This window comes from Erythrolamprus reginae, chromosome 4 (genome assembly GCF_031021105.1).
Source record: "Erythrolamprus reginae isolate rEryReg1 chromosome 4, rEryReg1.hap1, whole genome shotgun sequence".
Classification (NCBI taxonomy): domain Eukaryota; kingdom Metazoa; phylum Chordata; class Lepidosauria; order Squamata; family Dipsadidae; genus Erythrolamprus; species Erythrolamprus reginae.
Genome location: NC_091953.1, coordinates 41,354,574 through 41,370,308, shown reverse-complemented (window position 1 = coordinate 41,370,308; position 15,735 = coordinate 41,354,574). Strand labels below are relative to the sequence as shown.

Genomic DNA, 15,735 nt, shown 5'->3' with positions numbered 1-15,735 from the left:
AGATTGTACTGTCTGAATTAATGAGTGTGATACATCTGTTGCAGGACTCTCCTGCTGAAGGTGACGTCTGCTGATGCGTCAGAGTCCATTTTGTAGTGGTTAATGAACTGGAAACAATGTTCTCAGGTGACCACCCAACAGACATCTTCAAGTGACGCCTGCGTGGACCAGGCCGCAGATGCAGCCGCACTCCTGGTTGAATGTGCTGTGATTTCTGACGGCACGGACAAGGAAGCTAGCTTGTAGGCTTTGCCGATGGCGTTCCTGATCCAGTGTCCCATGGTGGATGAAGACACTCAGTTGCCCAGAAATCTGGGATGGAACTTTACGAAGAAAGCCTCCGTTTTTTGGAAGCTCTTTGTGCGATTCAGATAGATCTTGAGTGCTCTTTGCACATCCATTGGATGAGTTGGTGAGCGCAGAAAGAAGTTTTTGAGATCGGTTGAAGACCGAGTTCACCTTTGAGAGGAAGAACGGATTGAATCTAAAAATCACCTTATCTGGTTGGAAGATGCACAAGTGACTTCTGACTGAAGCGCTGACAGCTCCAAAATGGTTGTGCAGACGTGATGGCTACCAAGAAGGCTACCTTTATCAACAAGTGTCTCAGCGACACTTCCCAAAGTGGTTCATAGGGGGACCCCATAAAGGATGCCAAGACCTGGGGAAGGTTCCAGGTGGGATAGCAATGTATTGTCTGGGGTGTATATTTGTAGCCCCTCTGAGAAAATGGCGGATGGCTGGGAATTGTGAAAGTGACTTGCACTGGTTGCAGGATAGAACTGATGAGAATGCCGCCACTTGCCTATGAAGGATGCTGGGAGAGAGGCACTTGTCAAGGCCATCCTTCAGGAATTTCGGGATTTTAGAAAGAAGGATGTGCAATGGACAGTTTTTTCCTAGTACACTATCTGCAAAAGGTCTTCCACGTGGTGGTATATATGCGATTGGTAGATGGGTGCTGAGACGCCTGCATGATGAAGATAACTTCCTGGTCATAGTTTTGTCTTGCTAGGTCACACCTCTCAATCTCCATGTGGTCAGCTGTAACCAGGCCAAGTCTGGATGACGCAAGGTGCCCCGTGAGAGCATGTTTTCTGAAGGAGGCAACCACCAGGGCTGGGAGATTGAGCAAGCCTGAAGGTTGGCAAACCATGCTCGCCAAGGCCTGAATGGGGTCACCAGGATCAGCTCTGCTTGCTCTACCTGGGCCTTTTATAGAAACTCCGGTATCACTAGAAGTGGTGGGAATGTGTACAGGAGACACTGGGGACACGGGCTCCTTAGAGCGTTTGTCTGTTCTGCGTTCTGGGAAGGGAAATGGGACTCTGCCACTCTGCTTGATCCACTTGCGAGCAGCTTAGCCAGTCTGCCTGTGAGCTGCAGCTCCCCGATACGTGGTCCAAGGTCAGTGATAGAAGATGCTTTTCTGCCCACAGGCCCAGCCTCCTAGTTTCTGCTTGGAGGGAACTGGAGTGTGGGCCCTCCCCCTTGTTGATTGATATGGACCTTTGGTGATGTATTGTCTGTCAGGACCAGAATATCACATCCTGAGATGAGGTGTAGTAATTGTTTTAGAGCCAGGTAGACAGCCTTCAGCGCCAACCAGTTGATTGAGTGGGAGGCTTCGCGGGGTGACCACTGACCTTGAGCTATTGCTCTCTGAACGTGGGCTCCCCACCCTGTCAAGCTGGCATCCATGGTTACCACTATTCTGGGAGAAGTCCAGAAGGAGCTGCCTTTGGAGATGGCTGACGAATTCTACCAGGACAGGGATCTGTACACTTGCGGAGGGAGCTGAACCCTTATACGGTACATGTCACGGAGAATGATGGCTCTTAGGTGTTGGGTGGTTGTGGAGGGTAAGAGATGGCTCTTTTCCAAGTTTCCAAGCCATGGTTCCAGAGGCATCCTATGGTTAAATCTAGGTGCTGTTTAACTGGTACTGGGGTGGGAATTCCCATAGCCGGGTGCTTGCCTGAGAAGCTGGTTGAGTTCGCTGAGTCCTCCTCCACAGAAATCTTGATCCGACAGCTTAGCCAAGAACACGAGTCCCCAGCTCTAATGAGAGCTGGTGAGGTGAGCCCTGATAAGGGCAGTTGAAGAAGGAAAGGTTGAAACTAATTTAAATCTACTTTCGTAATTTGGAAAGATAGGAAAGGATTAAACCAATTAGGAAGTAATCAGGAGCTAAAGAAAGGTTACGGCAGATTGGAAGGTAATTCAGAAAAAGTCAAAGGAAGCCAAAAATCTATAATCCCAGGAAGGAGCTCAGCCATATCTATTCTCTTGAAGGATCGAGTCAGATCTGGGGTTGCAAGGCGGATCCAAGCAAGTATTCAAATTGATTGACTCGATTCTCAAGATGACTGATCGAGGAACTCCCTTTTGTAAAGGCTGGTTCCACCACAGGTTGGAGAATATACTATTTGGAGTAAATCTGTAAAAGCCTTTGGGACCAATTCTTATTATATATCAATGTAGGAGATTAGAATTTACATTTTCTATATAATCTATTAAATGATTGGATTCACTTCTCTTCAGAGGTATATCACAAAAGATTGAGTTAAAAAGACCTAAATGTACTGATATAATTTCAGTGAAAATTAATTTGATGGTCATTAATTTAACTCCCATTAATTCTTTACAGTAAGATTAACATTAGTAAAGTGAATACTGTATCAAAATTAGTCTACTTTTAAAGGATTATTTTAATGTAAATTTCATTACATATTTCAAACAGATGGACAAATTAATGAAAATATTACAGTAGGCTAATGCTCCTAGAACATCTTTGTTCAAATTGTAGTTATTTAATGAGTATACCAGTGTTAGCTTTCAGATTTTCAAGTACATCTTTGGACTTTTTCTTACCAATTCTAACTTTCTGGAATGAGACTTATTTTGACTACTTTCCTCTCTGAGCCCATTTGGAAATAAACACATTTCACCTTTGAAATCTTGGCAGCTATTGCCATTTATATATATTAAAACAAGAACTACAATTTCTTGCTTTGAAAATTTGGTTATGCAACTATTACAGTTTGATTTTGAATCATATGAGGTTGAGATTGTGGTACTGTATAACCTAAATCAGAAAATTGAAGAAATTGTTCTACCAATTGTTCTAATTTGATCACCACATAACTAATTCCTAGTCAATCTCAAATATCTTTTTTTTTTAACTTAGAGATATAATTATGTCTCAGCTTTAGGGAATCTTCAATGAAAATTATCCAGAACAATTTCAAACCATCTTTCAAACTATTTGAGAAAGACAATTTCAACTCTACCTTTATTAAATACTGGTAGCCTAAAGACTTTTTCAATAAGAATACAGGTAGTCCTCGTTTAACAACAACTGTGGCTGCACTTAAGTCATTAAGTGAAGTGGGCACTAAGTAAAAACTCTTTTTAAAAAACCCAGATGGTTGAAAAATTATAGTCACATCCACCCAAAGGGGGACTCTAGATCATCTTTCATTGTTTCATATTTCCCCCCCAAAAATGTGTAATTTTGCAATTCTTTTAAATGAAAAAATAAATCAGAGGCTTCCTTCTCCAGATACAGTACATATTAATCATTTTACTAATTCACTAAACGATCCAAATTGTGAGATGAACTGAATACTCCTGCTGAAATAATTATTTCCAAATGTCCATGCCCTGTCATCTATGCTTCTGAATATCTGCTTTGAAATGAATATATTTGAACTGCAGTAATTGTTCTAACTTTTCCTTCAACAGAGTATCTCCACTGGATCTCTATTATAAGTAAATCAAATTTACAAATATAATATGTTTTGGCTTTTGTTCACGGTAATGTTTCGTTGTGTGCTAATAAATAAATGTTATTGATTGATTCATGGTAAGGTTGCCAAATTTAATTTTGAATTTCAAATATTTTGGAGAAGACTTATAAAATAAATATAAAATAGACTTACCCAATACAGCTACAATTGTTGATGACTGGGAATATCCTAAAGGGAATGTAGCTACTTTGCACATATATTCACCAGAATCAGAAAAGGTAACATTAATTAAGATGATAGATGAATCAGTTAGTGAAGTGTTTTTCAATAATACTCTTCCTTCATATTCTCCTTGAACAGAAAATCCATAGCTAGGGTTATGAACTGCAATAAGTTGAACAGTTTTCCCGTTTATCTTTTCCCATGTAATCTGTGTTAATGTATCGTTGATATCAATTATGCACTTCAAAGTAACATTCTTTCCCCAAATTGCTTTCACATGTGGATCAACTCTTGGTCCAGCTAAGGCACCTAAAAAAGAGGAGGAAAATAGGGCAAAGTATTAGTTAAGTTATATGTTCCACAAGTATGTTTGTAGGATACTTTGTCTTAATTGGTAATCCAATTTCATCCTTAGGTGCCAATTTGCTTAGGAACTAGATAGATGTATCATATCTTTTTCTTCCTTCCTTTTGTGAGAATTAAAAGGCCATTTAATACCAAAAATCTATGCACACTCAGAAATAAGGGGGGGGGGGACCTTATGCACAGGTAGAAAAATAGAGAAGTTTATAGAAGCTTAGTAAAGATCATAGACCTGAGGAACAGCCAGGGTTTCTGAGACTTCCTTAAAATCATCAGGGTGGCAGCTAGAGCTATGTCGCCTTCGATCTGATCCAAATGTAGTTCATAAAATCATCTACCACAATGTCTTACATGTCAATGAATACTTCAGCTTCAACTGCAACAACACATGAGCACAAAATAGATCCAAACTCAATGAAAACCACTCGAAACTCAACTGCAGAAAATACGACTTCAGTAACAGAGTGATCAATGCGTGAAATGCACTACCTGACTCTGTGGTTTTTTCCCCAGTCCCCAAAACCTTTAAGTTTAGACCGTCTACCTCAATCTATTCCTAAGAAGTCTGTAAGGGGTGTGCATAAGCACACCATTGTGCCTACCGTCCCTGTTCTATTGTTCAAATTTACTTATACCTACTTTGCTTTTGTTCATGTTTATATCATACCTATTATCTGGTACACCTCCTGTTTACTCCTGGAGTTGGCGGGAAAATAGGATGATGGAGGAACATTAAGTACGTATGCTATCTTGACTTATTTACAAATAAAAATAAGGGTGGGATAAAAGCTAAATAAAAATATACAGATGTACAATACTTTCATTCCAAAAGTATTAATCAACTCAAAAGTTACAAAGAAGATCCTATTTATCTATGGAAAAAAAGAGAAAGAGCAGGTAGTATCTCGGAGTGTAGTCCAGCAGACTGGGCAGTGACTCCAGAGCCACCCAGAGCAAGTGGAGCTGAAGTGGTGGTGGTGGTTGTTCTGATGGACTAGGAAAGAACCGTTGTACCTACCTGAACGGTCTTCTCGATGCCCTGGAAGGAGAGTCCAGCATGGGTTTAGCTCAAGTCTTATTGGTAGGACTGAGTTTCAAATTAACATAAATAAATAATAATTAGGTACCGCCCCCTTGCTGCCCCAAGTACCCAGTTTTAAAAAACGAAAAGATGTAAAGGTAATGAACTTTATTAACAACCATAATAACATAAGAAAACAGTATCATCAAACCAAACTCCCATGGTTCTTCGGGAGGGTATGGACTCTCCTTCCAGGGCATCGAGAAGACCGTTCAGGTAGGTACAACGGTTCTTCTCCCATGCCTCCTGGAAGGAGAGTCCAGCATGGGATATACCCAAGGTCCAAGGTTCAGGGAGGGAGATTGTGAACCATGGGTGGTACCTCCCCGCACACCTTCTGGAGTACCCGTCTGCCAAAAGCAGCTTCAGCTGAAGCGAAGGTGTCCAATTTGTAATGGCGAATAAAAGTTGTGGGTGAACTCCAGGCCGCGGCTCTGCAGATATCTTCAAGGGGGGCTTGTGACGCCCAAGCTGCCGAAGAAGCCGCACTCCTTGTCGAATGAGCCTGTATACCACTCGGTGGAGTCCTGGCGCTCGCCTTGTATGCCTCAACTATACATAGTCTCACCCACTGGCTGATAGTATTAGAAGATACCTTGAGGCCCAGTTTGCTAGCACTAAACGAAACAAACAAAGCCTCAGTCTTGCGTGAACTGCCGGTACGCCTGATGTAAAGCTTCAGTGCTCTGCGTACGTCTATCTTGTGCCATTTAAGCTCTAAAGGGTGAGTACCGTGAGCACAGAAATCCGGTAACACCAGCTCTAGAGCCCTGTGAAAGTGAGTGTTAATCTTTGGAAGAAAGGTGGGGTCCAGACGTAAACAAACTCTGTCTGGATAAAATTGACACAAGTCTGATCTGACCGACAGGGCGGACAGTTCGGAAACCCGCCTTGCCGAGGTGACTGCCACCAAAAAGGCCGTCTTAAAGGAAAGGTAACGCAATGGAACAGTTCTCAACGGTTCAAACGGTGGCCCCGTGAGGGCCTGAAGGACCAAGGTCAAGTCCCATGTGGGAAAACGACGAACAGGAGGGGGATGCGTGTTGGTAGCCCCTCTGAGAAAATCCTTAATCCAAGGGTGACTAGTTAAAGGTCCCCCATCGTCCTGCTTTATAATGGTGGCAAGCGCTGCGACCTGGCGTTTTAGCGTGTTCGGCGCCAAACCGTTCTCCAAACCCTTCTGCAAGAATTCCAGGACAGGGATGACTGAGGAATCCTGTGGTCGAAGGTTCCTGTCATTGCAGAAGGAATGAAAGGCTGCCCATGTTGCCTGATAAATTCGGACTGTGGAAGGGCGTCGAGCCGCTTGAATAGTCGCGATAACATTCTCGGGAAGGAGACAGCTCCTCAACCTGTCCCCTTCAAATGCCATGCGGTTAAGTGAAACCATTGAGGTTCCGGGTGGTACACGAACCCCTGGCTGAGGCATATCCGGTCGTCCGGTATCCTCCACGGTGGAGAAATGGACAGTTCTCTGAGGTCCGCAAACCACGGTCTCCGAGGCCAATGAGGCGCTAGCAAGATCACCTCCGCCTCCTCCGACAGGATCTTCCTTACCACTGATGGAATGAGTGGAATGGGGGGAAGGCGTACAGTAGGACCTTTGGCCACTGAAGATGTAGTGCATTGACTCCTTCGGCTCCCGGGGTCGGAAACCGGGAGTAGAACCTCCGGAGTTGGGTATTCTGGGGGGTAGCGAAGAGATCCACCACCGGTTCCCCGAACCGACGCGAGACTTCCTGGAACAGGTCCGGATCGAGCCGCCACTCCGCCGGGTCCAGTTCCTGGCGACTGAGCCAATCCGCCTGCTTGTTGTCCTCCCCCGCGATGTGCTCTGCATGGAGGGAGGAAAGATGAGTCTCCGCCCAGTTGAAGAGGAGGACCGTCTCTTCCATCAACCTGAGAGAGCGCGTTCCGCCCTGGTGATTTAAATGCGCCCTGGTCGCAACGTTGTCCGTGCGTACAAGGACGTGGTGACCTTCCAGTAAGGTGGCGAAGGCCAGCAAGGCCAAGCGGACAGCTCTCAACTCCAAGAAATTGATGTTTATTGGACATAGCTCCTGGGGGCTCCAGAAGCCCTGAGCCACCTGAGACTGGGTGTGAGCCCCCCACCCCAACAGGCTGGCGTCTGTGGTGAGGATCGTGTGATGGCATGGTCCGAAGGAAGTGCCCTGCCGCAGTGCTGCAGATCTCCACCAGCGGAGAGAGAGTTGCAACTCGCGTCCCACGACGGTTAGACGGTGTGTATGGCTCAGTCTGCGACGCTGAAACGGAAGCAAGGTCCACTGGAGCAGTCGATAATGGTAACGGGCCCAAGGGACAATGTCCACACAGGATACCAGGGTCCCGAGTACCTTTGACAGGAAGGACAACGGCACCGTTCGGCTCTGCTGAAGGCCGCCTATGAGAGAACAGATGCGGTGCTGTCTCTCCGGAGATAGATACACTCTTTGAGAGACCGTATCTATCACCGCACCCAGATGAATGAGTCTGGTGACAGGAGCCAAATGGCTTTTTGGCATGTTGATGGTAAAACCATGACGCTGTAGACAAGACATCGTGGTTCGTAAGTCCTTGTGCGCCCTCTGGCGGGTTGGAGACAGAAGTAAGATGTCGTCCAGATATGCGAGAATCCGTATAGGTCGGGACCGCAGATCGGCCAGTAGTGCATCCAGTACCTTCGTAAAGGTACGTGGGGCCGATGATAGGCCAAAGGGCATGGCCCTGTACTGGTAATGGACGTTGTGTAGACAGAATCGAAGAAATTGTCGATGGTACGGGTGTATGGGGATGTGCAGGTAGGCCTCCTTTAGATCCACTGAAGTAAGCAGGTCCCCTGCCCGAACAGAGGCCAGGATGGAGCGGAGGGAGGCCATCTTGAACCGTCGGTACAGAATATACTGGTTGAGACGTTTGAGGTTCAAGATGAGCCTGCAACCCCCGGAGGCCTTGGGTACAAGGAACACCCTTGAATAGAATCCCGTACCCTTGGAATTGTCCTGAACGGGTTCGATCGCCTGGATTTGTAAAAGGTGGAGAATTTCCTGATCTAACAGAGACCTCCTTTCGAAGTCTCTGGGGACCGGACAGGCAGTAAAATGGTTTGGAGGATCGTGTAGAAACTCGATCTTTAGCCCCTGCGAGATAGTGGCTAAGACCCAAGGGTCTGAGGTGGTAGCTCGCCATCTGTCGCTGAACTTTTGTAGCCTGCCCCCCAAAGGAATGTCGTCCAGGCAGTCACTTGGCACGTCTGGCGTTCCGTTGTTGGTATCCCCGGTATGGGCGTCTCGTCTGGGAGAAGCCTCTGCCTCGTTCCTGGGAATACTGTCGGTCATTCCTATAGGATGTGGAAAAGGCCCCCTGCGAGTAAGGTCTGGTCTGCTGCGAAGGGGCGGACCACGAGTCCCACCGAAAGGACTGCCTACGGGAGTACGGGCCAGCCCTGCGGTCCTGGCGGCGGAAAGATCTTGGGAGGACCTTTCTTTTATCCTTATCCTCCACCAGGACAGGATCTAGGGCCTCCCCGAACAATTTTGTACCCTCAAAGGGAGCTGAAGACAGAGTCCACTTGGACTTGGCATCCACCTGCCAGTTCCTGAGCCAAAGCAGGCGCCTTGACGCAATGGTGGAAGCCATAGCCCTGGAGGCAAATTTCGCGGCATGCAGGGTGGCATCTGTGGAAAATTCCGCAGTCGCGAGGAGCTTATTCAGGTCCTGCCGCAGTCGAGTCTCCTCAGGAGCCAGTCTCGCCTGAACCTCCTGAATCCACATAATGGACGCCCGACTGAAGAAGGAGGCCGTGGAAGCTGCTCGAAGAGCCCAAGCGGCCATCTGGTGGGTCTTTTTGAGAAGAGTTTCCGCTCTCCTTTCATCCGGTTTCAAATTGTCCGCCGTCTCTGAAGGCACAACCGTGCGGGAAACCAAAGTGGCCACCGGCTTGTCCACGGGGGGGAACTGGAGCAGCGTCTCCATGCTGTCATCAAAGGTATAAAACCGGCGTTCCAGGTTAGAAGGCCCTTGCGCCGCCGCCGGATGTTGCCACGGGCGCTTGACATTTTCAAGGAAAATCTCCAATGCAGGAACCTTGTCCGATTCCTTAGCGGGTTCCTTGCATAGAGCAGCCGAGGTGCGTGGCCCGTCTGAAGACTCCACTAATGACGTTGCTCCTGGTACATCTAAGGCTTGCTTTGCCTTGCGCAATAAAACCCTATACAAGGAGGGTTTAAAAAGTCCCGCCACTGCTGGCTGCTCTGGAACAGTGAATTCATCATCTGACAGGCCGTCACCGTGGTCACTGTCCTCCTCAAATTCAGTGTGGTCAATGGATACAGAACCCAACCCAGTCGGGGGCGGTGGTGCTGACCAAATGTCTCTGGGCTGGATAGGCTGAGAGGGAAATACATTGGCTCGTTGTGATGCCGCAGCTATGCCCTGCGTAAATGCATTGGCCACAATGTCCTGTATGGCAGGGGCAAATGCCTGCCAAGCATCTGCATTGTCTCTAAGCCCCGCTGCCGTGGGGGTGAAGGTAGATGAAGGCAAATAACATGGTGCCTGTAACTCCACTTGAGACAGAACCTGCCTATGAGAAGAGGTAGGCCTCTCAGACCTCGCTGCAGGTGATGGCAATGGAGGGGGGATCTGCCTGTCAGGGGACCAGTCTCTCTCCGTTGCGGTGCCCTGGAGACCCATGGAAGCAGCAGGTGGAAGGGCAGATGGAGGAAGAGGCTGGAAAGGGCCTATAGTGAGTCCACCTACGATGGGGGGGGACAAGGCCGCCTCCAAACGTTGCTCTAGGGCCTTGATCTTCCTCTCAGCCTCACGAAGGGAGGAACCTGATTGGGAGGACTTATTCTTAGGCTTGGTGGCCTTATCCTTCCCTTTGATAGGAGTGACAGTCTGGGCCTGTTCCTCTGCAATAACCAGTTGGTCTGCCATATTCATGAAATTAATATGGGGCAGCGTACTCACGATCGAATCCACAAAACGTGCACAGCCACAGTTATATTGAGAAACAGAAGGCTCTCACTTGCAAGCAATGGCATGAATACAGAGCTGACAGTGAAAAAGGAAGCGTTTCAATAGGCTGACAGCCTACCACGTGACCTCGTCGGCTGTCTCCGGGCAGGTTTCAGGAGACTGACACTTGGCCCGCTGCCATTTCGCGCCTAATTAAAACGGCAAGGCTATGCCGTTCGCGCTCTTGGCCCGTTGCCAACAAAAAACATGGCGGCCAGAGGAAAAACGCCTCACAGGGCGAGTATGTACTTCAGCGAGGTCGGGAAGCCTCGCCGCCGCCGCCAGCGACAATTTGCCCGTCGCAGGGAGGTTGCCAAAGCCTCCTCTTGCCGCTCGCCCCTGCGAGCTATCGAACAGCTGTTAGGCGGCTTTAAAAGGCCGCCGCGGCTTTCCTTAGGCGCTCTCTGTCCCACGCCGCCGCTCTGAGGCTGCCGACGCCTCCCTTTGCCGCTCGCCCCTGCGAGCGGTCAATCAGCTGTTAGGCGGCTTTGAAGGGCCGCCGCGGCTTCCTTTAGGCGTTCATAGCCATCCGCAGCCCCCGAAAATGGGGAGGGACGGACCCCCCCCATCTGGGGTGATTTGGGCTTATTGGACCATCAGGCCCTATAATGATTCCATTATAGCCCCGTTGCTCCTCGGTGGGCAGTACCCGCTGAGAGAAGAGGCCCCAAAAGGAGAAAGGTGGGGGTGGTGCCCGCGGAGGGCAGAGACCCCATCAGATCAGGAACCTATTGAAAAGAAAAGGGAACAAAATTAAAAGGTTCACATAATATTTATTATACATTAATTCACTTTATATACTCAACCTAAAAGGGAGAGAAAAAACTCATGTCCTTAACCTCGACTGAGTTTTTTAAAACTGGGTACTTGGGGCAGCAAGGGGGCGGTACCTAATTATTATTTATTTATGTTAATTTGAAACTCAGTCCTACCAATAAGACTTGAGCTAAACCCATGCTGGACTCTCCTTCCAGGAGGCATGGGAGAACAGCTCATAAGGGTGGGATAAAAGCTAAATAAAAATATACAGATGTACAATACTTTCATTCCAAAAGTATTAATCAACTCAAAAGTTACAAAGAAGATCCTATTTATCTATGGAAAAAAAGAGAAAGAGCAGGTAGTATCTCGGAGTGTAGTCCAGCAGACTGGGCAGTGACTCCAGAGCCACCCAGAGCAAGTGGAGCTGAAGTGGTGGTGGTGGTTGTTCTGATGGACTAGGAAACAGCTCATTCACTCACTGGTGGCAAATTAAAATGGGGGAGCAGACCAGTAACTACTGGAAAAGCCCACAATGAGAGCTAAACTCCAGATGCTGCCTAGTTAAGCAGTGGGGGTCAGCCTGGAGCTTCAGGGGAGACCAAGGCACCTGCCAGCAGCCTAGAAGCTGCTGACAGCCCAAAGAGTGTACTGCAGCAGAAAAAGAGAGTATCCTTTTTCCTTTTGCTCCTGAATCTTCAGTTCCTGTCTGATTGGAAAATCCAAAACATAGATTGAAATCGTATCTAGTTGTCAGAGACAATAAACACATGTCTCTCTAGCTAGATTGAGTGAAAAAATGGAAGCTCAGTCGAGGAAGAGGCATGGTCAATAACAACAACAAAAAAATCAACACTCAAGTCTCTAGAAAATAGATGGAAGTCAACCCATGCTTGGATTCTCCACGCAGCACTCTGGAGAATCACCCCTCTCCAAGGAACCAATCCCTGGTGCCCAAAAGGTTGGGAGTTGCTGCCTTATTATATCTTAAATTGTGTTCAATAGGTAACTGGTACCTAAAGCTAATCTTTTCATATTATGTGATTTACCATATTGCTGTTAATTTTTACCATTTACAATTTTTGGCAACTTTTCAAGGATTGCCAAAACTAGTGGTAAACAGACTGTGGCCATTTGTCAAGAAGTCTGACTGGCTCAAGAAGGCTCATAGTTTTCCCTGTTGACAGTAGCACCAGGGAAACAAGGTAGAGCGGCACAATGTACATCATTAGTAGATTTATCACATTAAAATTAAAAGGGCTGCATTACATCAGTCTCATTTTTGCCATAGGTTATCAACTCAAGTGAGTTATAGCGGTCTTAGTACATCCTAGATGTATCTAAAATTTTAAATGAATTGAATACAGGTAGTCCCCAAGTTACATAATCCCCGATGTACGACGTTTCGTCCTTACGACAACCCGGGGACAGCTTCGAAGCCACTGCTGCCACCACCGCCTCCGTTTGGGCGAAGTGATTTCCACGGTGGGCGGTGGCTTTGGAGACCCCGCGGAGATCCCCTTGCCCAAATGAAGGTGGTGGTGGCTTCAAGGGACCAACAGCCGGTCCTTCTCGGCGCTGCGTTGCTGCAGCCTCTGAGGTTGCTGCTGCCGCTGCCTCCGTTAGAGCAAGGGGATCTCCACGGTGGGCAGCCTCGGAGGCTACAGCAACGCAGGGCCGAGACAAATGGACGACTTGTAGACAATCAGGGGACTTGAGTTCTAGTCCTGCTTTAGCCATGAATAATGGGCAACTTTGGGCCAATCATCAGCAGAGTTCCAGTGTTACCTTAACCCTGCTGTTCTGTTCGGGTCGTATGTGACCCGAAACCAAGTTTGAGTCCCCTGTAAAACATTTTCCCTGCATATCTGAAACTTGAAATTTCATGACTTTTCATCATTTCAGGGGTTCTCTCTATGAGAATTTTTTTTTGGGGGTGGGGGGCTTAGTTTTTGCTGGGCAAAAAAACTCCCTAATGTTATGTTCCCGGGTCTATTTGACCCGGACTGCAAAGTGATCATTTTAGATACTTATATTTGGTCTTTTTGAAAGCTTTTTTCATCTGGAAACAAGTTTGAACATTTCTGCACACAATGGAATGAAAATTGAACTGAAAAAATTAATCCTTATTGGTTTATTTTGCACATAAATGTGCCTCCCCCCCGTTTTTGTGAAAGTTTTTTCAATTTATGGATAGTTTTGCTTGCAAAATGCATTCTATTTTACTGGAGTTGGTGTGGGATTGGTAGCTTGAACATTTCTGAATATAAGAAAAATATAAAGGAACTGAAAAAAATGATTCTTACTGTTTTTTTAACATCAGAAATAAGCCCCCCCCCCCCCCTGGCTGCTTGCAACCATTTTCACTTTTTATTTTTTTATGCTCCAAATCCGAAATATTCTTTAAAATCTTAGGCATTCATTTACTCAATTTAACAATGCTGATCATCAAAAAAATATTTGTGGGGTGAGGGAAAAAATTTTTTCTTGGCAAAAAAAGTCACGTTTACTCTGTTCGGGTCATATAGACCCGGATCAAAATGATTTTCTTTAGGTACTTGAATTTGGTCTTTTTGAAATCTTTTTCCACTGGAAAACTAGTTTGAACCTTTCTGAACATAATGATATGAAAATTGAACTGGAAAAATTGAGACTTATATTTTTATTTTGATCAAAAAGCCCCTCCCCCCATCCTTTTTGAATTTCGTGTCAATTTATATTTTTTAAGGCTACAAATCCCTAAGGAATTTCCCCCCAAAAGGTTTGATATACTAAATTGAACAATCCTGAACATAAGAAAAATATAAATGAACTGAAAAAAATGACTCTTATTGGTTTATTGTTTTATACTCGAGTATAAGCCTACTCGAGTATAAGCCTATTTGAGTATAAGCATGGGGGCCCATTTATGAGCAAAATAAACCAATAAGGATCATTTTTTCAGTTTAATTTTCATATCATTATGTTCAGAAAGGTTCAAGCTACCAATCCCACACCAAAATAGAATAGTAAAATAGAATGCATTTTGCAGGCAAAATTATCAATAAACTCAAGTTTTGATATACTAAATTGAACAATCCTAAACATAAGAAAAATAGAAATGAACTGAAAAAAATGATTCTTATTGGTTTATTTTTGAATATAAGACCATATCATTTTATACTCGAGTATAAGCCTACTCGAGTATAAGCCTATTTGAGTATAAGCATGGGGGCCCATTTATGAGCAAAATAAACCAATAAGGATCATTTTTTTCAGTTCAATTTTCATATCATTATGTTCAGAAAGGTACAAGCTACCAATCACACACCAACTTTAGTAAAATAGAATGGATTTTGCAAGCAAAACTATCCATAAATTGAAAAAACTTTCACAAAAACGGGGGGGAGGCACATTTATGTGCAAAATAAACCAATAAGTATTAATTTTTTCAGTTCAATTTTCATTCCATTGTGTGCAGAAATGTTCAAACTTGTTTCCAGGTGAAAAAAGCTTTCAAAAAGACCAAATATAAGTACCTAAAATGATCAATTTGCAGTCCGGGTCAAATAGACCCGGGAACATAACATTAGGGAGTTTTTTTTTAACAGAACAGCAGGGTTAATTCATATTGGAGGGGGATGTGAAAATTGGAAAAAAAAATTCACATTATTTTGGAATACCAGAAGGATACTGGTTTAGGAAAGAAAAAAAATTCAGGGGAAATTTCTTTACACTTTTTATTTTTTAAGGAACTCTGGAGGGACAAATAGGCAAAAAGGAAGCTGTGCACTCCCTCCCTTATTTGGGTATACCAGGGTGATTCTACAGAAAAACCATATGGCTGCAGGGGTGAAATCCTGTGGTCTAGAGGTTAAAGCTGCAGCTTTGTAAACCAAACCCCATAGGTTCAAATTCTGGTAAGACAGCCACAGAGAGCAAAAGAGTTTGAAGTAGACTAATAGTAATCTCCTATTTCTCCTATTTTTTTTATTATCAGCAAAAATATTTTGTTTGTTTATTTATTTAGGTGTGAAGAACATACCAAAATAAAAACAATCCCAAACTGAAATCTCAGAAAGCTGTTGAACATATTCTGCAAAGGAAGCTTTGCGAAATCAATAACACTGATTTTGTTGTTGTTTTAGGTGACATCTGTGAAAAAAAATTAGATACTCAGGAATGAAAATGTGCTGCTCAGACACTCTACTTTCTGCACGCACCAAAAATAATTAGAGGAAACATTGGTGGGTTTTATTTACCTTCCCCACCGGTTCGCATCGCAATGAAAATGCATGTTTTGTGCATGTGTGCTTCACTCACTCACGCACTTCCCAGAAATGACCCTCTGTGCATGCGCAGTACAAACCCCATCTGTACATGTGCAGAAAACCAAATGGAAATGCCTATGGTGCCGAGAGAACAAGCTCTGAGGTGTGGCAGGCCTGGGTTGCTGCTGGTTCCAGTGACCCAGCCACCATGTTACTAATGGTTCTATAGAACCAACCTGAACCGGGAAGAACTCACCTCTGGAATTAACTAATTTAACTAAGCAAGATA

At 45.2% G+C, this 15,735-nt stretch overlaps 1 protein-coding gene across 3 annotated transcripts in view; it reads right to left on the bottom strand.

Moving 5' to 3' along the window:
* The window catches only part of NECTIN3 (nectin cell adhesion molecule 3), a 70,495-nt gene that overhangs the window by 33,905 nt on the left and 20,855 nt on the right, over positions 1 to 15,735 (bottom strand). For all 3 annotated transcript variants that reach the window (XM_070750134.1, XM_070750136.1, XM_070750135.1), the window contains exon 2: positions 3,945 to 4,283. In XM_070750134.1, coding sequence (XP_070606235.1) covers positions 3,945 to 4,283 — 339 coding nt within the window. The remainder of the gene's footprint in view (positions 1 to 3,944; positions 4,284 to 15,735) is intronic.